A 27,654-nucleotide genomic window follows, 5' to 3' on the forward strand; every position below is an offset into this window, starting at 1 on the left:
TGTTGAAATAAAGGGTGAACACCCTGAGTGTCCTAACTGGAAACAGAACTAAGAGACTAAAAGTGGAATTAACCCTCTCTGAAAATACACGGCTCTGCGAACATACGTGAGGAGAAAGATGTTACAGGTGAGGTAAGAGTAGGTTGCAGAAGAGCCAAATGGCATCCATCCCAAATTTCAACAATGCATTTCGCAGACCTGTGTGCCAAGCCAGGTGATTGGTAGATCCAGCTCCTCTGGGGAGACAGAGATGAAAGTTGGCATGCTAACATTTGCTTATTAGCACAACACAACACAAAGTGCAGCTGAGACTGAAGAGAAGTTTTGCAGATATTAGGACACAAACCAGGGTAGTGGAAAGATTGAAATGTTGACCTGAGGGATGAAATAAAGAGTCATGGCCCACGTCACTCAGATTTATTCTCTAAATTTTATGACAATCCATCCCATAGTTGTGAAGATATGTCAGTCTGGGCTGAACTAATGGACCTCTGGTGGATGGAAGGGTTTCCATCTCTGCTACGGTGGCTAATTTGCAGGTGTTTATCTTGTGAGGTAAGTACTCTGAAGGGGTCCACTACCAAGGGTGGGTAGAGTGCTGGCTGACAGAGTGCCAGAGAGAGCAGGGAATGCTTCACTTTCACACACTGATCTAAGCACAAATGTGGCTGATGATCCCGGATGGAGACACCACTCCTAAAGTGGTGGTCCAGGTCTGGACATGACGTCAGCCGAGGTGATTTGAATGTCTGAGATATGGAGGACCTTTAGAGAGCATTGCGTCTCTGAGGCACAGAGGCTCCATGGGTCCTCTGCAGCAGGGAGGGCTGGTCAGATCATTAACAGTCAGGGGTGAGCCCTAGCTGCTAATGACCTGTCCAGCCTGTCCTCACCAAAAACATCCTGCGGATGCATCAGACATGCACCAGCACATCCATCACCAGCAGATTAATGTGACGGGACTCCTCCAGAGCCCAGCTGCCGCCTACTGCTGTTGTCATGACGGTTTCTCCTCATCACTACAGATGAGCGTTTAAGCATTAGTGAATATTTAGTATTTGAGCTACTACACTACAGCATCCTCCGCTTTCCTCCTTCCAGAACTGACTTCAAAGATGCATCCCTTTCCTTGCTCCCTGGTTTTAATGTCTTGGAAAGATTATTTATTTTGAGATAATGAGGCTTTCATCATACAACACAGCGATGGTTATGAGTACAGAGGCAGCAGTGCAAAGCCAGGTCTCAGAAAAGGTCTGGCAGAGTTCAGCAGATAAAAAGTCTTTCTGTGATGAATATATAATCAAACAATATAAAAGCCAAAGAAAGATGGGATCAGCATGTTGTGACTTTACTGAGCCCTCTCCCTGAGATGTATGTGGGATTTATTACAAAGTTAATTATACAACTTTCAACATCAAAACCTAGCTTTTCTCCCCTCGATTGATCTTTACTGGAACTTCACTGTTCACTGTACTGCATATATTTTACTAGAATACTCAATGTAGTGGAAAGTGAACGAGTGCAGATGCAGTCTATGTTCCAGGGCCTTAACACTACTAAAAACCATAATTCAAACCATCACAGAAATAAATATTCCAGTCCCAGAAAAAGGAGCGTTCCCATGGGCTGTGAGCACAAATCCATATGACGTTTCCTCCCTGTAGCTTCAGATCTAATTAGTATATAATGGTTATAAACGTTCCCATCACGGGCAGCCTAATCAAAAACAAAACTTCCATTTTCCCTCGATGGACCTCCAATGAACAGGCTTCATTTAAATGAAATGATGGTAATATCATGTTGCAGGCTTAGCCCGGGGAAGATGAGAAGTCTAGCAATGAGAAGTGTGTGTGTGTTTGTGTGAGGGTATGAAAGGGAATTAAATGATTTCCAAATCCTATCAAGAGGAAGCAAGGTGGCACATTGGCATTCATTATCAGTCAGCATTTAATCTAGAAACTTGGTGATTAAATGGAAAAGTGAGCAGCTTGTCGTTTTTCTAAATTGAGTTTGTCGTGTGTGTGTGGAGGGTTATATTAGCCATTTCTGAATTGTATTAGTCAGAGTTCTGTAATGGGCATTATCCTCCCAGCAATTCTACAGTTGTATAGTGATCACTTTGTGTTTCTGGTGCTTTCTGAGAGCGTATCTTTCCTGCCAGGCTGGTGGCTGAAACGTGACTCCAGAGGTGGCAGTGCTGGTCTTTTGGTTGGTCTAGAGTGAAATATCTCAAGAATTATTGTATTGATTGCCATATATTTTGGCTCAGACATTTGTGGTGTCCAGAGAATGATTGAGATGGTTTTGGTGACTTTTTCTTTTTTCCTTTTTTGATATTTATGGATTTTATTGAACCAGCTCAACAACTATTGGATAGTGAAAGTTGATGCAGACATTTATGGTGCCCAGAGGATAAATCCTACCAATTTCATCTTTTCATCTGGCACCTGCAGCATGTAAAAATTATCACCTGCCCAGGGACATATCCCAATATCTGGTGAAGGGATTGCCACATAATTTGGGATTCATGGTCCCCATGTATCTTCATGACTTGGCGATGACCTGGCTGTTTCATCTTGCACCACCGAGAGCTGAGTGTCAGCTCAGAGCTTTTCCAACATTCAGCATTGCAGCCTGTGTAGTTACACCTCTGACTCAGGCCCATAGCTGTAAATCATCCCAGGAAAACTGGGACAGCTGGAGTTTTTGGAGCAGAATGTTTAGATTTTATTAGCTGATAATCTGTAAGGACATAGTTGAAAATGATACTTGTGCTTTCATTCAGTAACCATGCAGAACATAGTTTGTCAGGGAGTGGTCATCCTTTGGGGCAAAATATATTGTTACATACACAGCATCTGCTTTGTGTGCTCAGGAGATGTAAAACTATAAGGTTTACCTTGGTAAATAATTCTTGATAACCTCATTACTCATTATTCAAACTGATGATTCAGTTTCTCTAGTCAACAACACATGAGGTTATTAAAATAAATCAGTGCAGTCATAATATTTATTGAGTGTGGCAACAGGTGAAATCTGTTTTAATCTTACTCAGTAAGTTCAGAAAGCCCAAAAGAAGATACTGCATAAAGAGCGGGCGTGAGACCAATCTTGTGAGATCACCGTACCATCTTGTTCCTCCTGCCCTTTATCCAGCCTGTTAGATTACACTGACCCACATGAAAGTGGACCAGAAATTGGACATACTGTAATTCTGCTCTTTCAAAACATGATTAAGTTGTCTGTGTTCTGTTACAAAGGAGAGAGAAATCTCTTATCAATTCCCTGTCGTCCTGTGTAAAATTCAAAAAACGCTTTTACTGTTGGAGAACTCATCACCACGTCTACAGTATGTTTTCTTAAACAAATGTGTGAATGGTGTTTTGAGAGATGAGGGAGTCTCAAACACAGATGTTCTGCTGCTTTTGATTGATTCCTGCACCATGTTATATTTTGTTTTGCAGACAGAGTTGTAAAACCACTTTTCTCATCATCAGAATGTGTTACACTCGTCTTCCCTCCTCTAATGTGTTGCTCTTTATGCAGCAGCGATGGCTTAATTTGCTAAATGTTTGAAACAAACTCAGCAACCAGCTTATAATAGCAGCCAGAACTCCTAACCTGGTTCAGCCAAGGAATTAAAATTGTTCAAATTCCCCACTGGATCACCCAAACTAAGCAAAATTGTTGCATAATCAGTTCATGCTTCCCTGCCTAATGTAAAAAGCATCATTAAGCTTTAAAACCTCAAGACCCCAAATTACCTTTTTTTTATACATGACTCAGAGCTTTTAAAGAGTGGAGCAATAATAAAAGAGATAGAGATTAAGCCCACACAAAACTGCTGCTAATTCAGTTCATTGTAGCAGTTTCACAACATTCAGACATGATTTGCCTCCTAAGCATCTTTGAGCACTAAAACCTCTGATCCTAAGAAGTACTCAGCTGAGCTCACCTCCTTCACAGGGATGAATTACACTGGCTCTGAGACTGCTTTGCTTTTAGGAAATACTACTCTTGCGGGCTATCTCCTCGCATCCTCTTTGACCAGTCAAACCTTAAATCCACAAAAGCATTCAACAAAACAAGGGGTGGTTTGACCGAGTCAGGACAGAGACAGAGGATCACCAGTGCCAGAGGCAGCTAATATAGTTACTACATATATGACAGGCCAACATTAACATTTCCTCATGTTTTGTCTGATAGTGATTTATCTCTTCCTGTCCCACTCCAGCTAATGTTTTCCTGTCCTTTGTTTTAGAAGTCTAGTACAACCTCTCCTGCACCTTCACACTAATCTGTGCTTGTAAACTTATCTTGTTTTTATAATTTTAGCAAGCTAACATTAGTGTTTGGCCAGCAGCATGTCCAGACTAAAATGTCTCAATTATTTGATGAGCTGCCATGAAAATTTATACAGACATTCATGGTTGCCACAGTACCTTGGGTTGCTTTTAATTTGACTCATTGCTCTTCGTTCAGTTGCTTAGAAGCGAAACTAAAGTCAAAATAAAAATACATTCTTGATGTCAACGTCCAAAAGGGGTATGAGTAAATCACCACGCAGCAGTGGCTGCAGCTGGTCGAGTTGAGACAGAGGCGTGTGGCAATGACAACCATGACTTGAGGTTGGAGCCTGGACTGAGACGTGAGCTTCATCTTACTATAATTATCACAGTTTTATTTTTCGAGGCATGGGCTTGGACTGGTGCATTGGACCGATCCAATGCAGTGTTGTGTCTGCTTGCTATGCTGCTGTACTCTTGTGTTTGGGTCAGTGAGGTCCTACGTGTCCACCCTACTCAGGCCCCGGCTTAGTCTCCAGCCATGAGCTCTTATGGGGCCTGACAGCCTGTTTACCTTGGACGCCATTTCCTTAACGTTTCTGCATGGTTTGGCGCTGACTACCAGTTGAAGGCTGACAGCTCTATTGAATCAATGCTGCAGCTACAAAGAGAGAGGAAAGAAAAAAAAGAAGAAAAAAGGAGACAAAGGAAAAGACAGAAAATGAGAAAAAGCGTGAAAGAAAGAAGAAAAGGTTATAGAGTAATCTAAAAGCCACCCACCTAAATTTTTGACAAAGAGTGGTTTACGTTAATGCTCTCTCTCCTGGCATAAACACACACTGACCCTTTACATTAACCTGAGCAAAACACAAACAGCTCATAAGTCCTGGATGCACTTTGACACAAACTTTAGACTAAAGAGGCAAACACATGCAACGTAACTGCACAGAGAGGAAAGGACAGATTGGGAAATGTTTGTTACTGCAACAGCTTCAATATGTATGGCTTCTCCCATTGGCTCCCTGCTTCACCACCCCCCTAAATGGGTCCTACCCTGGTGGGATGTCTTGTACAAACTGCCTCTGGGCAAATATCACATACCATATCGGAACATAGTGACCCGATTCCTTAGAAAAGAGCAGAAAGAGGAGTGTTCACTTAAAACAACATATCAAGCCAGAGGTGGCTTTATCCTGCCCCTGATGATCTGCCCCCCCTCAGGTTAAGATACAAGAGGAGACAAAACACATGCACCATGGACTCATTCAGTTTCACACGCGAACACACACACGTAAATACACACACTTTTGGAATATGCGCTGATGCATGGATGCGTGTTCACTTCCCCTTTCCTTTTTCATCTTCAAAGAGAACAGCACAAGGTGGTTTCAGCACACATGCAGGTCTTTCAGGGCTCTTGAGTGTAAATAACCCCATTGTGATGAAGCAGCCTGTGTAATCACCAGCTAGTATAGATCAAAAGTCAAAAATGAGCTGATGTTCTGCTCCCAAAGAAGAAAAAAAAGGTTCATCAACAGCAATAGTTATTCTGGGAAATGATTTTCATGACAAGAACTGCTGCCCACCTCCCTCTTCACTTTCATAAGTGCTGCATTTATTTGAATAATGAACAAAAAGTGAAAAGGAGAAATGTTACTTTCTTTTAATGAGCTGCTTTATTACTTTTTCAGCACATAGGCTACAAGCCATGATGTGTTTCAGGTGATAACTCTGAATAAATACCAATTAATGAGCATCCCCCTCCCTCCCCTCCCCCAAGAGGGTTGTCGGAGCTCGTGTCAGCCTCACCAGTTTCCCTTTCCACTCATGGCACCACTCAAGATGTGCAATCCTGTGCAAGATTAATCCCCACCGTTACTCTAATCTCCCTCTGTAACAGGGTGCGATTAGGGCACTAAAATGATATAGTGGAGCACATAACCACATAAAGAATACTCATCTGCACATTGATAATCCCCTTAGACTTTAAGTAATGTTCAGAGAGCAAAACGTGCTGTACAGTTTTAAAGGCAGCCCTACATTTGAAATGCTCTGTGTTTCTATTTATAGATACATAGAGGGCAGTGTGTGGGGTACTTCAGGGCTTTAGGGTAACTGTAGTAAGAAAGTCTTACCTCTGACTAATTAGCCAAATGAGCACTTTGTTGGAGACATTTTTTAAAGTAGTTAATGAGCCGTGCAAGGTCTGCTTTCCATTTTCAGACAAAAACACTCAGTAACAGATCAGAGAAATCTTTGCTCAAAGGTATTTATAAAAGAATCATAATATAAATGCCTCAACATCTGTAATTATAACAGAAAAGCATAACAGACATGCTGTTTCATAATAGTACTAATATGAAAGTCTGTTATCACTAAGGAATAGTTAAACCTTTTAGGAAGCATGCTTATTTACTTTATTGTGGAGAGTTAGAAGAGACAATTAACACCATCTTTATATAAGTTCATATAAGAGCTGGAGCCAGGTGGCAATTAGCCTAGCTTAGCATAAAGACTAGAAACAAGCAGGAACAGCAAGCCTGGCTCTGTCTAGAGTTCAGAAAATCAGCCTACTAGCATCTAAAACTTAATTAAAATGTCGTCTCGCATGTGTCTAACCTGTAGACAAGCAGAAAATTAGAAACAAAGTTTTTTAATGAACAACTAATGAATCAAGGTTTTACACAAAAACACTTGCCAACAGGTCCCAGGAGAAACCTCGGCTTAAAGATATTTACTAACAGCAAAGGATCCTCTGGAAAATAGTGAAAAAAAGGTGATCACAACGTCCCAGAGCCCACAGTGGTATTCTTGTCTGAGTTTAAAATCCAAAGATATTCAGTTTAAAATTGTTTGAGACAGCATTGCTGCAAAGTCTCACATTTTAGAAGCTGCAGTGTTTGATAAATGAATTAATCCACTGTAGAAACCGCCATTAATTTTCGCCCAGATCCCTAAAGTCATACTGGTGACTGCAAAACGCCTGATGAGAGACCTGTATGAATGGAGTCGGAACAAAACTGCTGCAAGCTTCAAGCTCTGTGTGATTCGGTGCTGATGTACCGAGACATTTAACTGACTGAAGAAGCAACAGACGATGCAAAAACAAGCACAAAACACGAAAACACGATGGCACAAGCAGTTGGATATTAGGCCACAATGTTTATTCAGTAGTGTTGTTTCAACTTATAGGTACAATACTGTCAGCTTTTGTAAGACTAAAAAAAAGTTACCATTACAGTCATCCATGCTCACAGAATGCCAGTCAAGTCGTTTACACCCCTCCTTTGTGTACACCCCTGCCACATGCTCACCTTGAGCAAGTACATTTCCAAATGGTAGGCACTTTGAAGGTTTAAAACATTTGTGAATATACATTTATATATATTTATATATCTTTTCATATACTAATAAGCAATTGGACTCAAAGGTCAGGTCTCTAATACAGAGAGGAAATAAAAGACTAAAAGAGTGAAGAAAAAAGAGAATGAGGAAACAACATGATGTGGCCATGGTGGAGGGGAGTGGGTATGAGAACACGGTGGGAGTAGAAATACTGTGAGTCTTTGGGTTTTTCAGTATAGTTCAGTACCTTAGGTCCTATGACAAGAGAGGACAATACAGAGAGGGAATAGAGGATGGAGGGGGACGAGTAGAAGATCACAGAGAGACTGACAGAAGAAGAGAGGAACATGAGGGATGGAGAGGTAGAGGGATGAACAGCTGCATGGGGGGGTGGTGTTAGGAGTTTAGACGATGTGACCGCATCTACCGCACCTACTTCACGTTACTGTACAGCTGAAAAAGGCAACTTTACAAACCTGCCAGACAAAACAAGTGCGTCTCTTCAGAGCAAGTTAATGTAGACGTTAAAAAAAAGGAGAAGACAGTAACCTGTTGCAATCTTTGTTTTTAATTGTAGCCATTTTGTGGCCTTTTTTCAGTTAAACTCATTTGGGGATGCAAAATGGCTTCTGAATAAACACCTTGTGCAGGATGTGAACCTGGCAAACAACTTCATCTTTCAACAGAAGCTATTTTGAAATGCCTCCACTGACCATTTAATACCATGAATAGCCCTCAATGTGAGTCCCAAAAACTATTCAAACTTGAACACTTGAGTCCTACATTTTCTGTGCAGCCTTATCTATCAATCCCTCTGAGAAACTAGGTTTCCAGAGGGCAGAGGGGGGGCTCGGATGTTGTTTGCTGCAGAGGTATGTGCTCTGCATGTGGGGATTCAGCCCCGGCCTGGCTTGTTTGTGTCCAAGCAGTAGCAGGCCTTCACTGAGCAGATCTTTGGGCCTAAAGCGTCAACACTGGGACACGGACAATAACACAAGGCTACCCAGGTGGCTCCATACAGCTGAGTGAGAAAAAGAGACGGGGGGGTATTGACAGCCTAACTGGCCATGCTCCAAGCTGATTAAAAAGAAGGTGGGAGTGAGGGAGGTTAGGGTAAACAGAGAGAAGGGGAGGGGGGCTTGTTAGCAGAGTTTGGGTGCAGTCAGTAAACTTGACGGACACGTTGGGGAGGTAGGTGGCTATGGGCCAAAAACACCACAAGCCACAGAGAAGGAACTTCACCCCAGAACACTACACACACGCAAAGCTGCACGACAGCAGTGGGAAGCAAAAGCAGTGAATGTGCAATGTGAGAGAGAATGCATTTAAATAGAAAAGAAGTTCAGCGAAGACGTATAACAGAAGCGAGATCTGTGATTTTTCTCGAGCCCTAACACACTTATTTTTATCTTTTAATGACCAATTCCTGGTGTGAAAATAACGCTGTCGCCAAGAAAAGAAAAAGGCTACACAGAGAAGAGACAAACAAATCAACAAGACATAATGAAACGCTCACGTTTGACCAAAAAAAAAAAAAAAAAAAAAAAAAAAATGGATGTGAGAGCAAATAATAAACATTGTAACCTGAAGGGAGAACATTTACATTGACCGTTAACAGCGTTAATATGAAGACCAAAGAGCTTCATCAACTACAAAGGCATTTTTTTCTTTTTTAACATCAGAGAAAAGATAAATTAATGTAATACACCTTTAGAGATCAACATCAGACATGCTAGGACCAAATAAAAAGAAAAAAAATGAACGTAGGATTGATACAGAATAATTATATTCAATTATTTCCACTTTAAAATTTTTTTTCTTTACAAATAACATACTGCTACAGTTAAAAGTAGTCAGCGACTAAAAACAGCTCCTTTGACAGAAGACAGATGCAATCAGTTTCCTCGCCTTTACAGATCCTGTTTTTATTTTTTCAGCCTTTTCAAATAATACACAAAATGTTTAAATACACTGAGATTTGCCATAAAATGAGAAATGCTTGGTTTTCATTAAAAAAAAAGAAAGAAAGAAAAGGTCTTAATTACAATACTCTATGCAAAAGCTTTCCTTTATGCTATTTTTCCTTAATCGACTTGAAAACATTTTGTTGTTGTTGCTTGTTGTGTTTGAACAGATTCGCTGTTGTCGTGGACTGACTTTTTGACAGTCCCTCGAGATTTGTCAATCTGGTGGTGGGAGGGCGGGATTTTTATGCATAAAACTCCTTGGTTGGGGCCTTCTGATAGGCTGCGCCAGAGGGTTTCCTCTCTCCCAAGTCGTAGCTGCCCTCATCCTTCTTCCTCATGCGGTAGACCAGCAGGAGGATGAGGAAGATGGCGAACAGGAAGCCGATCACACCACCTGCAATAACAGCTGAGAGAGGCAAAGACAGGAAAGTCAATTAGCAACGGTCAGAAGGTAAAATCAATATCTGGTGTGTGTCCTCACGGAGACTGAGACCTTAAATTTTTCCTTAAGAGACCAGGCTTCTCCTTGTGGTTTAACATGAAGTGTGTCTTCTGTCTGGTGCAATTAATTACAACAAACACAGTTTCTGCTGTTGTTGGAATAAACATGAATACTAATGCAATACAACAGCATATTATCAAAAGTGAGAGATTAAATGTGGTGAAACCAAACTGCAGTCATCACCGCTGAATGTTGAAACAAAGGCAGTTACTAAATGACAGTGGGAAAACCCTCCATTTGTCTCGGGAGATACAGAGTCGATCATTTTCTGTGCTTCATTTCGCGTCTCCTCATGTGTTAGTGAGTTTAAAAGTTAGTGCTCCATTAAGAGGTTATTAACGCTCCAACCCTTCATTAGTATACAAAGCTGTGTTGTTGCGCCAAATGTGGTTGATTCAACATGGTCTGTATTCCAATCAGTGACTGCTGATTGGGCTTTGGCTCCGTCCTTAATGGTAAGGCAAATAAAGTGAGGATGAACAAACAACAATCAGTCCAGTGTGGCTTGTTCTGAATCCTGTCCCTGAACTTGCTGATAAATGTCAGTGCAGGACTAAAACATTGACCGCTGATACGGATGGTGGCATCACTGTGACATCATCAGAGTTATATTTTCAAAGGGTAGACGACATTATGCAACCGTCTTCTGAGGCTGAACAGCATTAACAGTGACCGGTTAACTGAGCTTCACGAGAAAACCAGGACCACTGGTGTTTAGGCGACTCTGTTCACCAGAAAAACAACTGATAAAATGTCTTATTGTATTGTATTGTATGTTGATACAGTCGTACCTAGAATTTCTTACGAGAGGAATTTAAAAAAATGGTAAATGGAAAAAAGTCAGGTGGCAGTAGAGTAAGAAAAGACATTATTCCAACAGAAAGAGGTCTCTTCCATTTAAGTCAGTCCAAGGCAGGACTCCTTCCTGTCTGATGGAAGAAGAAGCTATATGCCATCTTTGATTTTACATGGTTTTTGTTACTGTCGTCATCTTTTTCAAGCTTTTAGGTCATTAAGAAGGTTTCTGCTCACCAGCAGGTTTAAGTTTTCAATATTCTTACTTTAATAAATTATATGACTGGATCTGTGGCTAAAATGTCCTCAGGATATCCACGCAGGACCATGATACATAGTATACAGTTCTGAATCGGGGCTCGACAGACCCTAGTGAGACAGAAACAGAAATGTTCGAGCTTAAACTTTCTGTAAAGGACACATTGTAAACCAACAGACCAACAGTGAGCTAACATCAAGGGAAATCTGAAATAAATCCACCAAGGCTGTATTAAGAAATTCCCCCCACCAGCTTTGACCCTGACTCTCCTCACTAATGCTCCTAACTCGCCACATGGGCTTATTTCACTCTCCCTCCCAATTATGCTTGTATGAGGTTCTTTATAGCGTCCTAATCTGTTTAAGGTCTCTCCTGGTGCTACATTCTGCCCTCTGCTCCACTTAAGGTTTCCACATGTTGACCGGACCCATGAGTAAAGACCCTGGCATGCGCCCAGCTTCTGAGCTCCAAGAAGCAGTAACGCAGCGCAGAGTGAATAAATGAAAATTAGATCATGGGCAATTATTTTTATAGAAATCATGCAAGAGATGAAGCATAATGGCTATGATCTGGGGGAAGGGTAAAGTGAACGAGGTAGAAAAGCGAAGGCAGGGTGCAGGTGACCAAGTTATACATATATTTCCACTTTCAAGGCCTTATCTAAAGACTTTATACTGACAATCCTATTTTTTTCCTATCACAATCCAAGAACAATATGCAAAAGATGAAATGAGTCTATCCATAGGAGAGAGATGGGAGGTGAGGCTGTCCTGATTTCTCCTTGTTGATGTTGTTTCAGCATATTGCCAACACCAGATGGATATCACAACAAAGTGAAAGTGAGGTGCCAATCAATGTTTGCCTCAGACACGCAGGGAAAGCGAGACGGCATCAGAGAGCACAGTGCTTTCGAGTCAGATAATTTCCTTTCCGCCGCCTTTCATGTATTCGAAAAAAGGCGAGCAACGCACACTTGAAACACCCACAATGCTGTGAACTCCACAAGGTCCCACAGAGGGACACAGATGGAGTTTAATAAAAGTGATTATTTTGAGAAGTGGATTAGGTGGGAGACTGTAGAGAGAATATTTCCTAGAATTTCAGGACTTTGCTGTTTACCTGAAATATCCCGACATGTTGTAACAAATAAGAATTTGAGAAAAATCAGACGGCAAACTAAATAAACACTCCCAGAATGCATCAGAGAGTAAAACTGAGAGGCTAATGTTTAAGAAAGACCTCACTTAGAACACCAACTGGAGTCAAATTAATAGTACACAATTGTGTCCTTGTGTATTTTTAAGTAATTTTCTAAAGAAGAAATGTTTTGATGTCCTTTGCAGCTTACTGTGATACATACCTGCCAACACCTCTGTCCTCTGGAAGAGGTTTTCAGTGCGGACCTCAATGGCCTCCTGAGGTGAACCGGGGGCACTAGTTGTACTTGTCATCTGGTTCCTCTGCACGTCCTCTGTAACTGGCACTGGTGCCTGAATGAGGAGGAGAGAAGACAGGAGGGGGAAAAAGAACGAAAAAAAAGAGAGGGTTTCAATTTTTGTTTGCTTTATTGACGCTGACTTTCACAGTCTGTGTGTTTAGAGGACCTGAGTTCATTTAGGTGTTGTGGCATAATCGTTAAATTCCTCCCCTGGTATGACCATGATTGTAAACATTAAAGAAGTAATTCAGCTGTTAGAGGTGCTGTTAGCTGGATTTTCTTTCTTTTGTTCTTTTGTTTGGCTGTTGGCTCCAGCTTTATAGTCAACACACAGAAATGTGACAGGCATCAATCTCCTCATTTAACTTTTAATAAGTGTATTTCCCAAACTGGAAAAAGAGAGGATTTCACTCAGCCACAAAATTGAAACCTGCCCAATGGGCCAGGGCCCATGTATGCCATGCTTTTTCCAATAACACCAAAGAAGGTTGCAAAGGACCAGAATGGAAATGGACCAGTGCAGCTGGCCAAGGGAGTAGTGACACAGGCAAGAGGAAAATAAATGGGAAAGGGCCAGGTAGGCTCAGGCTTAGGGGGCTGAGACCTTGACGACTAATCCCAAACAGATGCAGTATCCAGTACAGTACAGTAGGAGTGCAACACTGAAGTGAGATCTAGGATGGTTCCAGAATATGTGATTATGTCCGAGAGAGATGTAATCCTCCATAATTTGCAATGGAGCGAAAACATTGAGAATTGACGTGAGCACTTGATCTTTATCCTGAGAGCAACCTCACGGCTCCTGGTATTACAGCGGATTTGATGACATATACTGGGTCAGATAAAGACAGGCTGACGTACTGTGCCACTCTCTGTTGAGTCAGGGTGGTTATAAATGAGCCACTATAATTATTACTGACATGAAGTTTTATAATGTCATAATATACCTACTCACTATGAAGCACATAGCAAGAGTTTTACAATAGGAGCAATTGGGTATAATTACTTTAACAGTTAAATATTCCTTTAATGGTTAAATAAATGGGTGATTGTGGACTTTTAAGCTGTTCAGAGCAGCATATGGTCAACGTGGAGCCAAATACATCAGGGCAAATCACACAAATTGTTGAGTGCAGAATATCTATTTAAAGGAATAGTTCAACATTTTGGGAAATACATTTGGTTGCTTTCTTGCTGAAATTTGACTAAGATTGATCCAACTGTCATGTCTGGATGCTGAATATGAAGCTACAGCCATGAGAGCCTTGCTTAGCATAAAGAGTGAAAGCAAGGGGAAACAGCTGCTCTGGCTCTGTTCAAAGATCAAAAAAACTTGACCTACCAGCACCTAGGTATAAAGAAAAAAGTTGTGAATTTACAGGGGCTACGTTATGGAACCATTTTTAACCTTTGTACAGGGCCAGGCTAGCTGTTTTCCCATGCTTTTATCTTTCATGTTAACCTAAGCTAACCATCGCCTGGTTTCATTTAATGGACACATGTATATGAGTGTGGTGTCAATCATCTAATCTAACTCTCGGCAACAAAGTGAATAAGCATATTTGAATACTTTTTTCTTTCTTGTCTTGCTCACCTTTGTCCAAATCTTCAACCATGTGAACAGCCAAGCTGGTTAAAACAATAAATCAACTCCTGCTGGTACTTTTTCAGGGTACTTCTCACCTCTGTTCTGAACGGTTTCCTGGTCGTGCTGTCCTTTGCCTTTTCTCTGACCGTGGCTGTGTCCACCCTGGGGGTGAAATCTTTAGTGGAGTCCTGGGTGGGTTGCACTGCATTGGGCTCGAAATAAACCATACTGACAGTCACCGTTTCCTCCACCACTTCTTCACCCCCACCTGGAAGACAGACGGTGACCGGTAAATAATGTCTCTCAATGATAAACTTCCATTGAATTACTTGTAGGTAATTGGTTTCACTGCATGTAACAATGCAGTAAAAATGTAAAGCTTGTGTGTATGTGCAAATAGCTGTAATGAGGGCATGAATATTTAATATCCAGAGCATCCATGTACTTTGTCTCACTTAACTTCACACTCTGTGGATTTAATTTTGATATATTATTTACAGTTTGAATCTCCTTTAGTATAGAGTGTAGCAGAGCAGAGTAATAGGGTATATATACAATATTGGATGGCTATTGATCACTGTCCTGTCTCCTTTCACCTGGCATGACCTTTTCTCACTGCAGTTCTACAACTCTCTCAGAAAGAAGAATTACTTTTGACCAATGAATGGGTGTTGTAAAGGTGCTTAAAGCAAGTAGAGCAGAGGAGCTAATAAAAAAGACGTGAAATTTGCACACTTGCCGACGGCAGTCTGGGTGACAAGGCAATCTCAATTCAAATCGAGTGAGAGAAAGAGAGAGGCGGTGAAAGAAACAGGAGACAAAGAGAGGAGGAGAAAGGAGGGAGATAAAGAGAAAGTGATGGCACAGCTTTAGTCTGCTGGTGACAGAAAAAAAAAAGAAAGAAAAAACTTAATGTTCATAAAACTTACCTGCAGCCTTGAAAATGAATGCCATCATGGCTCTGGGTAATTGCCTGCTGAGCTCATAAGTGTGTGTGTGTGTGTGTGTGTGTGTGTGTGTGTGTGTGTGTGTGTGTGTGTGTGTGTGTGTGTGTGTGTGTGTGTGTGTGTGTGTGTGTGTGTGTGTAAATGTGTCTTACCTGAGCCAGACCCTGAGTTAAAGTCATCATCATCTTCAGGGTAATAACCTCCTGAGCCTGTGTCATCCAGGTACAAGTCATCAGCCTGAGAGGATGTCTTGGCTGCTTCTGCTATCTGCAAAGCAACAAGATAACACGCTATTGAGGATTTGTGGCGTTATTATTACTCATCTCTATTTACACAAGTCCCTGTGAAAGTTTTCATTCTGCAACAAATCACATCAACAAAGTGAAGACCTTCATTGTCTCCACACAGCACATATTCCCTAAACTGGCAGCTAAATATGAATAAATATAATATGAATATAGCAAAGTTTTAATTCTCGCCATTAAATCATTTATCACAACCTCTCCGCTATGAAACCAACATGCCGACCAGTCCTTATTTCTTTAATTGGCCAACATAAAATCATCTTGGGTAGCAATTCAAAGCTTTTATCATTAGTACAGTTTGAACAGCACAAATCTTTGTTAAATTTGCCATTCTGAAATCACACATGCTGCTAAGTAAATCCTAAGCCAAAACAGTCTGAATAAAAATCTGTCTTGTTATATCGGTTATAAAGTAGGAATTAATGCCCAGTGCAAACACAAATGCTGCGCTGAGTGTGTGCCTGAGAGATGGATACTGTGGACAAAACTTCAAACTGAGATATAGCAGCTACCCTTCAGACTAAACTAAGAGTCGACAGCCACAGGCACCGCTGTGCTTTGAGCTCACTGCTAACTTTAGCATACTAACATGCTCATGCTTAGCAGGTTTAGTGCTCACTGTATTTAACATCTTAGTTTAACTTGCACTGCTGAGAGTCTCATCACCTTTTGCAGGTATTTGATCATTAATGATGCATTTAAATTTTGACCTGATGATGGCACTGATGATGAAAGGTGAAGGGATCACCCAGGTTATTAGAATTCATCCCGAGGTAGAAATGAATGTCTGTGGAAAATCTCATGGCAACCCATTTAAGCCACATGTAACGATTATTTTCATTATTGATTGATCTGCTGATTATTTTCATGATTAATTGATTACAGGTGAAACATAATTTCTCACCCACAGTCCAAAAGGTAAAGACATTCAGTTTACTGTCACATAAGATAAATGAAAGCAGCACATATCAGAGGATTTTTAGCATTTTCCCTAAAAAGAAAAGCACTAATTCACTATCAGTATTACTTTATCAATTTTCTGATGATTGACTAATTGATTAATGGACTTATTGTTTCAGGCCTAGTCAAGAGATTCCGCTCAAAACCACAAATGTCAGCCTCATGGTGGCACTAGAAGAAAAGTCAGGGAATCACTAAAATCAGTAGGATTCATCCTCTGGACACTGTGAATATCTGCACCAGGTTTCATGACAGTTTCATCCAATATCAGTTGAGATATTTCACTCTGGTTCACCGCTGTGGACAGACCAACAGATCGACACTGCTAACCCTAGCGTGGCTAATAACAACACGTGCCCCCGTTTTACGATCAAATGAAGCGCAGTAGCAAAGGTGACAGTCCAATCACAATATCTAGTCCCTCCCACAGTATCGTCGCCTTGACAACTCGCCTGACTAGTGGGAATGTTTGTGTTCCAGCTTAATGGAGTGACTGGCTGAAAAGAGCACAGTTTAACAGTGCCTGTTTGTGTAAAGAGCAGCTCCTCACGTGGTGTGTAAGTTAAGATTTTCATGAGAAATAAGGTCAGGAAATGCGGGTTTTCACTTTCAGAACCAGATTTATGCTGGATAGCTAAATATGGCGGCTATTATACAAGTGTGTGTATATGCATATACACATAGCTATTAAAAGTGTTGTGTTGAGTGTGTGTGACTGGAATAGCTATAAACGCATCCATGGCAACATCCATTCAACTCCTATTCACCAATCTGTGGTTGGCTGTACTGCCCCTTCTATACTGATAGTCCTGCTTTAGAAAAAACGAATACAAAAGAGAGACCCCACAATATATCATCCCTGTGTGTGTGTGTATGTGTGTGTGTGTGTGTGTGTGTTTTGTGTGTGTGTGGCACCCATTAAGCTGGTTGCTACAGCTCCAGCTCAACTCTGAGGATGCTGAGCTGATAAACCTGGGGCGGAATGAAACTGGATTGGAGGAAATAATCAATTGGCTTGACAGGAAATAAGTGTTTTTTTGTCAACTGAAAAGAATAGGCATGCTGTGAGAAAGCTTAGAAAATGAGCAAGGAGAAACTTTCACCTCTTAGCGCCTGTTTTAGAAACTTTTGGCTTGAACAGGAAAAAAAAAGCAAGTAGGGCTGCAACCAATGTTTTCATTATTAAATAGTCAGTTCATTTATTTCCATCAGAGGTTAAGTCTGTAATGAGTTTTAGCATTTGTTTGACATATTTTTTATTGTACGTTTTCTATGTTTCATCATGTTTTATGTAGCTTGTATTCAAGTGTATATGTTCTGTGTTTCCTCTGGCTGCAGTTTTCCCCTTGAGCCCAATAAAATAAAAGTTTAAGTAAAAGTCAAAAAAATAATCCAGAAAGCTTAGCACAATATCCCCATCACAGTATCTCATTTTCATCTTCAGGTTGCTTGTTTTGTCCAACCAGGAGTCTAAAATCCAATCCAGATAAACTCAATATATCCTGACCCAACACAAAAGCAGAAAATCCTCACAGTTTAGAGGCTGGAACGGGAACGTTTTTGGCCCTTTTACTTGATCAATGACTCAGTGATGGAGCTCTTCTCCATTTCAGCATTTCCAATAACACTCAGTGTTCTAATGTGTGTGTTCAGTAGTGCTTTTAAGTCACTGTGTGTGCATACGTGTGCTTTTGTGGAGTCATGAAAGAAAGCCTGGCACTCTCCATAACAAAGAAGCAGAGAGTACACACCGCTAACAACAGAGAAAAAAAGAAAGACAGAGGCGAGATGAAACAGAACAATGTGTATCTCCATCTCTCCTCTCTCAACTGGCTCTGACTTCTGGAAGAAAGGCCTTTCACCACTGAGCCGCCTGATCAAAGAGAGAATTTGTTCAAAGCAACTTTATCTTAACCTTTCTTGCCTTCTTTTCCTCCAAACACAACCCCCCTCCCTCCTTTCTTTACTGCAACAGCCTGGCAAATCAATTCACCGCTCCATGTGGACCACAGGTCTTTATGCACTGGCGATATGAGCACAATGGACCATAAGGAGGCAGGCCACAGATCAAATGCTGACAAAGGGCACTAATGAGATAGAGGCCACACACACATTCCCATGCATGACTAGACATGTTTTACAAATGTATGCATGCATTCATTGATTCATTGATTATACATACACACACATTAGAGTGAGCAATTGAGCATATAACTCGACACCACACACCCATGCAAGCAAATGTGTGGACAAATGCATAGTGTTACTTTAACTGCCCTCAGGACCTACTAAATGCAGATTTCAAAGACATTATAACTATGATGACAACACTTTCACCTAATTTGTTACATGAATAAATGGGGGAACAATATGCAGAGTGAAGCACAAGGAGGTAGCTAATTATAGCCATTTTTTCTTCCACCAGAAACTGCTTTAATATACAATATAAGGCTTCCACTGCAACTAACAATTCATTTACTTATTGATTAATCTAATGATTATTTTCTTGATTATTCAGTTTTTCATTGCTTGTATAGAACGTCTGCAAATAGTTAAAAAATACCCATCACAAGCTCCCAGAGGCCACGCTAATATCTTAAAATGTCTTGCTTTGTTCAACCCAAAAATACTCAGTTTACTAACATAAACAATTCAGGAAATCACAAAATATGTAACCAGTGATAATTTGTCATTTTTGTTTACAAAAAATGATTAATTGATAAAAATAGTTGACAATTAATCCGTTCTATGCAGATGAATGCATGAATCCGTTCACGTGCATTGTATTCATGGTACTTAAAGAGAGTTTGCAAAGTTTACAAGGTTTGAAACAGTGCCATATCAAACTCGAGTGAAAAGTACAACTCTCTAAAGCAGGAGAGAAAAATAGAAACAACTTTCAAAAGTATTAAAGAGTATTAAACATGAGGAAATGTGTAATAATATTGAGGAAATGCTTCAGGAAATATACTTATTTCCTGTCAAACTGACAATAAAATAAAAATGAAGCTACAACTGGCAGCTGGTTTGCTTAGCTTAGCACAGCCTGCCTTTGTCTAAAAAGGCATCAAAATCCACCCACAAGCACCAGTAAGGCTCACTGACTAATATGCATCTTATTTGTTCAATCCATACAAAAAATAAAATGTAAAAACAAGACGTTGCTGTTTTAATTGGTGAGCTAGAGGTTATTGACAGGGCAAGGCCCAATGTTTCCAGTATTTACATCAAGCTAACCAGCTCCCAACTGAAGCTTCACATTTTCTAACATGGACGTGGTATCACTCTCCACATCTAACTCTCTGCAAGAAAGTGCAAAAGCATATTTCTTAAAGTGAGCTACTCTTCTTACAATGAAAATAAGGCAAAAACCCAACCAAGTGTTATGCTACCCTTCACGAGTGTACGGAGGCCTGGTTTATTTCAAGCTCGAGGGTGCACAGGTCCTCTGTCTCCTCTGTAATCCTCATGTTTCAACAGTTTGAACAAAGCATCTGGATTAGAAAGGTTCGACCGTACAAGCCACGCAACACCAAATCACTACAGATGTGAGAGGAGGAAATGGTCTGTTTGACCTTGATAAACTTCACTGACTTTATCAGACACACTGGGACAGGCACAAACTAGTATGTGTGCTTGGGAGTATACACAATGTAAACTTGATAAAGCTGACTGTCTCTATCACTAGTGCACACGTACATGTGCACAGACGCAGCAGCCCCGATAAACTTTGCTCTTTTTATCAATCCAGTGACATTTACAGGTAGTCTCTGCTTTCAGCCCTTATCACGGTCTCTGAGCTGAAGCAGACATCAATCTACCAACAACTAAAGCAGAGTGAACACAGTGAAAACCATTTACAAGGTTGCTTGATTGTGCTGCAGCTGCTCTAGACTACAGAGCAATTATATGAAAAATCCTGCAGTGTCACTTACAGAACAGATTCAGGGCAGGAGGAACTTATAAAATTGATCCAGTTGGAAATATCTAATTTAGCGACTTATTATTTCTTTTTGGCAATCAGTGTTAGGTCAGCCATGATGGAGAACAATTTCTGAATCCCATCTATTATTCAGCAAGTCTACTGACTCATCTCTCCTCAGAAACCAAAACAGTGCTCCTTCCCTCACTGTTTGTGTTGTCATTCACTAAATCTGAAAGCTAATGTGATATTAAAGTTTCATGAACCCATGAAAATAAAAACTTTAAGACCTGCAGTAAATCAGCATTGAATCCAAAGTAGGAAACCATTTTATAGCAGCCCACAATCAATGAAATGTGACTAGCTTTCTGAGGCTTACTGAGTTGTTGTATTGATTGTAAAGTTAACCACTAGTGTGTATAGTTCTTGAGGGTATGCTGTTGAGTCTGTATGTGTAGTATGTTATAATCACAGTATCATATGCTCTTGTTCTGGGGGGGGGGGGGGAACAGAAAGGCCTCCTCTAATATGCTTATCAATACACATAAATCAGCAGTCAATACTAATAACTGATCTTAGATGTTTGATTTTCACTGCTTTGCCTCTGTGTTAAATCATCTACAAACCACACAGCAGAGTAAATAAATCAAATACATAAATGAGACGTTCCACTCTTCTTTCTTTGAGCTCGAGCTCTACACCGTGTAGTGGACTAAAAAAGACCATGGCTCAGACAGAAGAGACTTTGGAGGAGACGGAGGAGGATGTTAAAAAAGCTCCTGAGTGATACTTAGTGAGGACAATATACATACACAAAGGCCACACATTCTCAAAGCAGCATCTCGCCTTTGTGTGTGTGCACAGAAAAATTGTGTCAGAAAGACGGCCAAGGTTCATGCATAAAGAAATCTACCTCATGTATACACATACACAAACCTACACGTAAACACACACAGACAACTTTATACCTTATATACTCCACTTGGTGCAAATAGCAGCATCTGAGGCACTGATCTGAATGACACTGCTGGCTTAACGCAGTGGAAAAAAAAGTTGTCAATCAAAAAAAGTTGAACCCAGCTCATCTTTTGGTCAATCAAATTCAGGCAAACATGGATTCCTTGAGGACTACTCTGTCATATTCCTACGGTTCATCTCAAGCTGTTATGCGCCCTGTGTGAACACCTGGATTGGGTGGTGTCAGACACACATTCGATGGACGACAAAAATCGTGGCTTAATTGTTAACAAACCTTTACTTGGTCTGGTATGACTAGTACCTTATAGTGGCTAATGTTAGCTCGTTGTGGAAAACCTCAGGCAGTTGCTACTATTTAACTGGCATTACAGTTTAACAAAGTCAAATGGAGTCAGTTCTCCGTCTTCATTTCTTTCTGATAATGAGGTTGACACCACACATCACAGAACCATTTTCCAGAAACCAAACCACAGAGTTCCGGACTTTACAAATGTATTCTTTAATGTTGATTATAACTACAAAAGGCTCTGGCATGGCCTTGTTAGAACTATCTGACTCTTTTCATCATTAGGGTGAATAACTGGTGGAGCCTTGTGGCTTCTCAAGCATATTCACACACAAGGACACATGTGAGCTTGCACGTGCCCACAAAGACACACAGAGACAGCCTCATTTAGGCACCTTAACAAGTGAATACTACAGCGCCTGATCACGCTTACAGGGAGTGAAAGGAAAAGAGGGACAGACACGTAGAGAGCGAGGGAAAGCGATGGAAGAAGGAGGGTGAACTGCCATAATGAGCTAGTAGCTAGCGAGGTATGCGCTCTATTAGTTGTGAGAATTGCTGCCGTTGCTGGCATCTCTGCCCACTAATGAACTAATAAGCCAGCGTCGTTGCTGTCTGTCAGCGTCTCCCTGTAGCTCTGTCTGTTTGACCTGTAAATCTGAGGGAGACGTGAAGAGCTGCAGACCAAGACTGAACAAAATGCAGATGACAGAGAAGGAGGGACTGAGGAGTAGAGAGTGTGAGATAAAAGAGAGAGAGAGAGTGGGGGTGGACAAAAGGGGAGAGAGGATGAGGAAAAATAGAGGGAGGGAGGGGGAAATAACCCATTGCTGCAGACAATCCCGTAGCCTGGAGGTTGCTCTGCTAAAAGCCTGTCAAAATCACCATGTCCATGCCTAGCGGGGCTTGAAAGGCACTGGGTGTGTATGTGCTTACAGTATCTGTGTGAGTCAGTGTAATATTTGCATCTCTCACTTGTTCTATAAGAGATGGATGGAGGGGATGAGGGAAAACATATGGAGTCATCTAAAGTAACCCTGGGCTCCTGACTTTCTACTGTTGACACACTGCTCTCACTTCTAACACAACAAATATTAGTTCAACTCCAAGTCAGGCCAGGGGAAATAGTGTTCCTCAAAGGAATGCAGACACACACATGCACACACACACACACATTCGAACATCTGCGTGTGCATGAAAAGCACCCATGGGACACACATATGTGCCAACACAGACACACACACACACACACACACACACAAACCCTTATCCAGCTCTCACATCTCAAAGGCGTGAGACGAATACACAGACACACATCATAACACCGACTTCAGAGAGAAGAAAAAGTGGAAAACAAGTGCACGAGGGCCAGCAGACAGACAGCGCCTCAGATCCTCCTTCATCGGTCTGCTGCTCTCTCTGCTTCTTAACCATTTCTGTAAGTCTACCTCAGAGCTGCAAGGAGCTTAGAAAGACCCACAGCAGAGAAAAACAACATCCATCTCTGCTTTCCAAGCATTGAGCCTATACCACATATGAAGCATTGTGCTCCACAACTGCAAATGTTCTATATTTCACAAGAGCATCCACTGTAAATGCAGTTATATCAGCCGCTGCACTTGCAAACATGCCTCCTCTTTTCTTATACTTAATTACACACACTTCCACTCTTTTGTTACACATTGCTTTAGCTTTAGCCTTTACACTGGTGAGGTGGAAGTAGTGCAGAAACAAGCTGATTAATCATGTAACTCATGTATCAAGCACAAACATTTGCTGGTTTCAGTTCCTGAAAGTCAAAGGTCAACGTCTTGGGAGATGTGCTTATTCGCCTTCCTGTGAGAGGAGAAGATCAATACCACTTTCATGTGGCTATAGCCAGGAACTGGTTAACTTAGCCTAGCATAAAGATTGAAAGCAGGGACAAACAGCTAGTGTATGCAATCAGCAACTCACATTTGATCTTGTTTGTGTAAAAAAAAAAAAAAAAAAAAAGGAATTTGCAGTTATATGGAGGGTTTTGTCTTAACAACAGCTAATTAAGCTGTTTCCAGACTGCAGCTTCATATTTAAAAGAAAAGCTCTACAGTTTTAGGAAATACACTTATTTTCTTGCTGATTTGTTAGATGAGAAGATTTTATATCCCTCTCATGTCTGGCCATTAAATATGTAGCTACAGCAGCCAGTCAGCTTAGCTCAGCATGAAGACTGATTAATCAGTCATGAAAACTCCTGCTAGGTGCAGCCCTTTGCATCTCTGTCTGTCCATGAGTATTTACCTTCACAGTATCAAATCACAGCATCATAGCTTTACTGTGTATTGTCTGTTTTGTTCTGTCTTGTGAACAACCAGGCAAACAAATGTCTACATCTGCGAGAGAAGTCAATGATATGTGAAAGTGTGTGTGTGTGTGTGTGTGTGTGTGTGTGTGTGTGTGTGTGTGTGTGTGTGTGTGTGTGTGTGTGTGTGTGTGTGTGTGTGAGTGTGAGTGAGACAGAGAGACAAAATGTGATAATCCCTAATTAACAAAGTAAAGGTGGCAGATTGGCCTGCTGGCTTTCACTTTATTTGTTCTACTTGGGCTGCCACAGATCCATACCGAAGGTCAATACAGTAACACAGTGTGGCAGGCAGCAACTGTGCGCTCTGCCCTGTTTCACTCTGCTGTGGACAAACCCCCCCCCCCCCCCCCTTCCCCTCACTGCCTCCTCCTCCTCCACAACACGGGCTTTATCACTGCACAGACAGGGCACTCAGAAACAGAGGAAAAGAAGAGTTGATGCAAGTGGAAGAGCTGATGATACATTCAGCAGTTTAAATCAATTACATTTCACATTCCTGGTTAAACTTAGATGAATTTTGCAACTATGGTGTGGTATTTTGCTCCCTTCTGATACCACAGCAGCTGTGATTTTGCACCTGTGACTGGCTTCCTCACTATAGTTATACAATGGCTGAGGTTCACTGACATTTAGAGCAATCTACCATAATAACCTTACAACAACTACATTCTACATTCTCCCAGAAATGGACATAATACAACCACATAATGTCACTTGGGGAAGACTGAGGATATCACCAGGAGAAAATCTGTGAATGGGGAAAAAAAACTTCCTCCCACTTTGCAACTCTATTGTGACTGGGAGGAGGAGAGGAAGTGAACAATAGCCTCCCTGGTGTTTGGAGAGGTGGACAGCAGGAGAGGGGGTGCCAGACGAAGATGAGTCGAGGAGAGTCTGGTGGCTATACAGGGTGACAAATTGGCTTCTGTGGATTCATGTAGCATCAGCCATCAACAGAGCAGACAGCTGCTGCCTCCATGGAGGAAGTAGTATGAATAACGGCTGGATCCGTGATGGTGTTGTTATTAGAGACAGGAAAAAAATAATAAAAGGACAGGACAGGAGTTGGAGACATCCAAACATTTAATTTGTCCCACCAACACCTGCTTATGACTGAGCAAACTGCTGGCAAGACAGGCAGAAAAAAGGGTCTCTGTGAGTCATGTGTGTGGGTGGTGAGCATTGTTTGGAAAATGTAAATAGGAAGAAAAGGCAGTAACAGCCACCTACAGGACTGTAGGAGAGGATGCCTAAACTGTAACTCTTACCGGCCAAAAAAACTTAGTGTGTGTGTGTGTGTGTGTGTGTGTCTGCCTTTGTGCTCTTTGAACCCACTCTAACTTTTATTGCCCTCCCAGGGATCATAATAAGGAACTAATTGATAGTCTTTGAGCTGTGGGCTGAGAAGAGGGGGAGTTCCTGCCGGAAGTCAACACAAATCAAACTCTCTCTGAGCCCTTAAGGTCTGGAGCTACTCCAGCTGAGTTGCGGTGAGTGTGTGTGTGTATGTGTGTGTGTGTTTGTGTGTGTGAGTGGGTGGGTTGGTGGGAGAGAGACAGACAAAAGAGCAGAGAGAGGAAATGCAAAAGAGAGTGTGATTGAGATAAAGGAGTTGACATTTATGGTTTACACGTCTACTTGTCTTGATGTCGACTCCCCTCACTTAAATACATGAGCCTCCACTTTTGACCTAATAACATTTCAAATAATGTGTTTCAGCTACTTCACATGAGATATGAGAAATATCTATGTCTGTAAAAGCTTACAGTCATTCCTCTCTGATGTGGGTAAAAAATATAATCTTAGAAAACATAGTACATCAAGTCAACACAACACGACAGCGTCACAAAGTTGCTTTTATTACAAGACCCTCAACACTGTATCCTTTGCAAAATTCATCCCAGCCCCCGACTCTTTTCATTTTCTCCCTGCTCCTCAAAGATTAGATCACGTTGCCTCTGTAGGTGAAAGGCCCCCCCCCTCAACAACCTGAGCACAAGCTGCGCATGTGGGTGCTTTCAGCTCAGATTCATATCATCTCCTATTCCAAAACAAACGGCCGTCTGACATAGAACGGCATACACCACATTCCACAGGGCTCAAGCCCCTCCATAAGGGGGGTGGCAGGAGCAGGAGGGGTTTCCAGCCCAGACTTTCATACTGCACTGTGTGCAACTTATGGCCTTCCTACAACTGGAGGTGGGGCATGTGCACAATTAAAAGACAAGTCTGGTGAAAATCGATTCTTAATCCTGAAATTGAATTGATCCTATTAATAAGTAGTGCGTGTGTCGCTGGAGCCTGGCCTACATCTTTGTCCAGAATGAACCACAAGTTCATTGAGTGAACTTTGGGTCCACTTTGGGTCAAAGTGCAGTACATTGTGTTTTAGCCAGAAAAAAAAGGCTCCCTTTTCTTACTACATGTTTAAATGTTTTCACCAACTCGTTTGGGGGTTTGGTTTAATCATATAACAGTTATTGTTGTAATCAACATTTATCAATACAAGTAATTGCACAAAATATGAAATTGTAGCCACAATACTTTTATTTTTCAATTAGTTGAATCATTTTGAACTGTGATGCTCTGTTCAGCACAAGAAGCCAAAAGGATTTTTGAATGAGTTGAGATTTCAGGTGAAAAGATGAGTTAGCTTTTTATTCCCTTTAACACTGCCCTTCACACTGTTATTAAAAGAGACCAGCCTTTAACAGGTGCATTAGCACAACTTTATGTCCCTATAAAGATTAAAGAAACGGTCTAAGACTGCAGGACAATCAATTGCAGCAGACTTTTCTGTGAGTGCTGCTGCTCAGCGGGCGTGGCAGCTGACTGGTTCGGCCTGGTACTGCTGAGCAAATACTCCGACTCTCTGAAATATGTAACAGATCAGTTTCCTCTTCACCGCACAGCTGGAACATTTTCTGCCCACAGAGACAGCATCAAGAACTGAAACTGTTGGACACTGGGGGACAGAGTAGCCATGCTAGCTAATGTCTCTCTGGGGATGATTACGATCGCTCGGTCCTCCACTATGGATGGATTAGCATGAAATATATTAATATTACCAAGAGGATGGATCCTAATGACTTTGGTGATCTCCTGACTTTTCCTCTAACATCACCACGAGGTTGTCATTTGTGGTTTTTGGTGAAATGCCTTCCCCCTTTCACTGAGAACCCATGGAAGTACTAAGACAGCTGGATATGGTACCACCACTCAGCTTTGCTGCCAGTTTGTCCCAGTGTCCTCACAGAAAAGTGGTGTATGTTATGGTATCATCCCAATGTAAAGTCTATGGGCCAAGCAGGAACGTGCAAGTGGCGGCGCCAGTGGGCAAAACACTAATGTGCACGTGCAGTGGGCCGCACAGCGTGGAAGCCAACCAGGAAGCTAGAAAACTTTTTTGGCTCATGCACCGAGAGAGCAATTTTCATTCAAGTGAGTGGCCGCCATCTCTACAGTAAGTCCAGTATCCAGTTCCAGTAATAATCCACGCTCAAGCCTCACAAACATGGCAGTAGTTTTGCTTTTCCGTCTTCCAAAAACAAAGTCCACTTTGACAACTCAAACTAAATCCATATGTGAGGCGAACACTTTCTGGCAGCAAGAGTGGACTGGAGATGTAATTGTTACTTCCAAGCTAACAAACACGAGCAAAAACAAAGCGCTTGAGAGGGGCAGACGGAGCCATCTCTACTTGTATATTACTCTAACTCATACCATGTAAGC

General features: G+C 41.5%; 2 protein-coding genes across 15 annotated transcripts in view; one reads left to right on the plus strand and one right to left on the minus strand.

The window, feature by feature from the left end:
• The window catches only part of ext1c (exostoses (multiple) 1c), a 214,597-nt gene that overhangs the window by 64,550 nt on the left and 122,393 nt on the right, over nt 1-27,654 (plus strand). The gene's annotated exons all lie outside the window — the stretch shown is intronic.
• The window catches only part of sdc2 (syndecan 2), a 43,607-nt gene continuing 23,381 nt past the window's right edge, over nt 7,429-27,654 (minus strand). The window contains exons 2-5 of the mRNA XM_071499538.1: nt 15,280-15,394; nt 14,276-14,448; nt 12,515-12,644; nt 7,429-10,004 (exon numbers count right to left, since the gene is read on the minus strand). Of these exons, the coding sequence (XP_071355639.1) occupies nt 9,841-10,004; nt 12,515-12,644; nt 14,276-14,448; nt 15,280-15,394 (582 nt within the window). The 3' untranslated portion in view covers nt 7,429-9,840. The remainder of the gene's footprint in view (nt 10,005-12,514; nt 12,645-14,275; nt 14,449-15,279; nt 15,395-27,654) is intronic.

This window comes from Trachinotus anak, unplaced genomic scaffold (genome assembly GCF_046630095.1).
Source record: "Trachinotus anak isolate AG129_WGS33_773 ecotype Australia unplaced genomic scaffold, CSIRO_AGI_Tana_v1 ptg000016l, whole genome shotgun sequence".
Classification (NCBI taxonomy): Eukaryota; Metazoa; Chordata; class Actinopteri; order Carangiformes; family Carangidae; genus Trachinotus; species Trachinotus anak.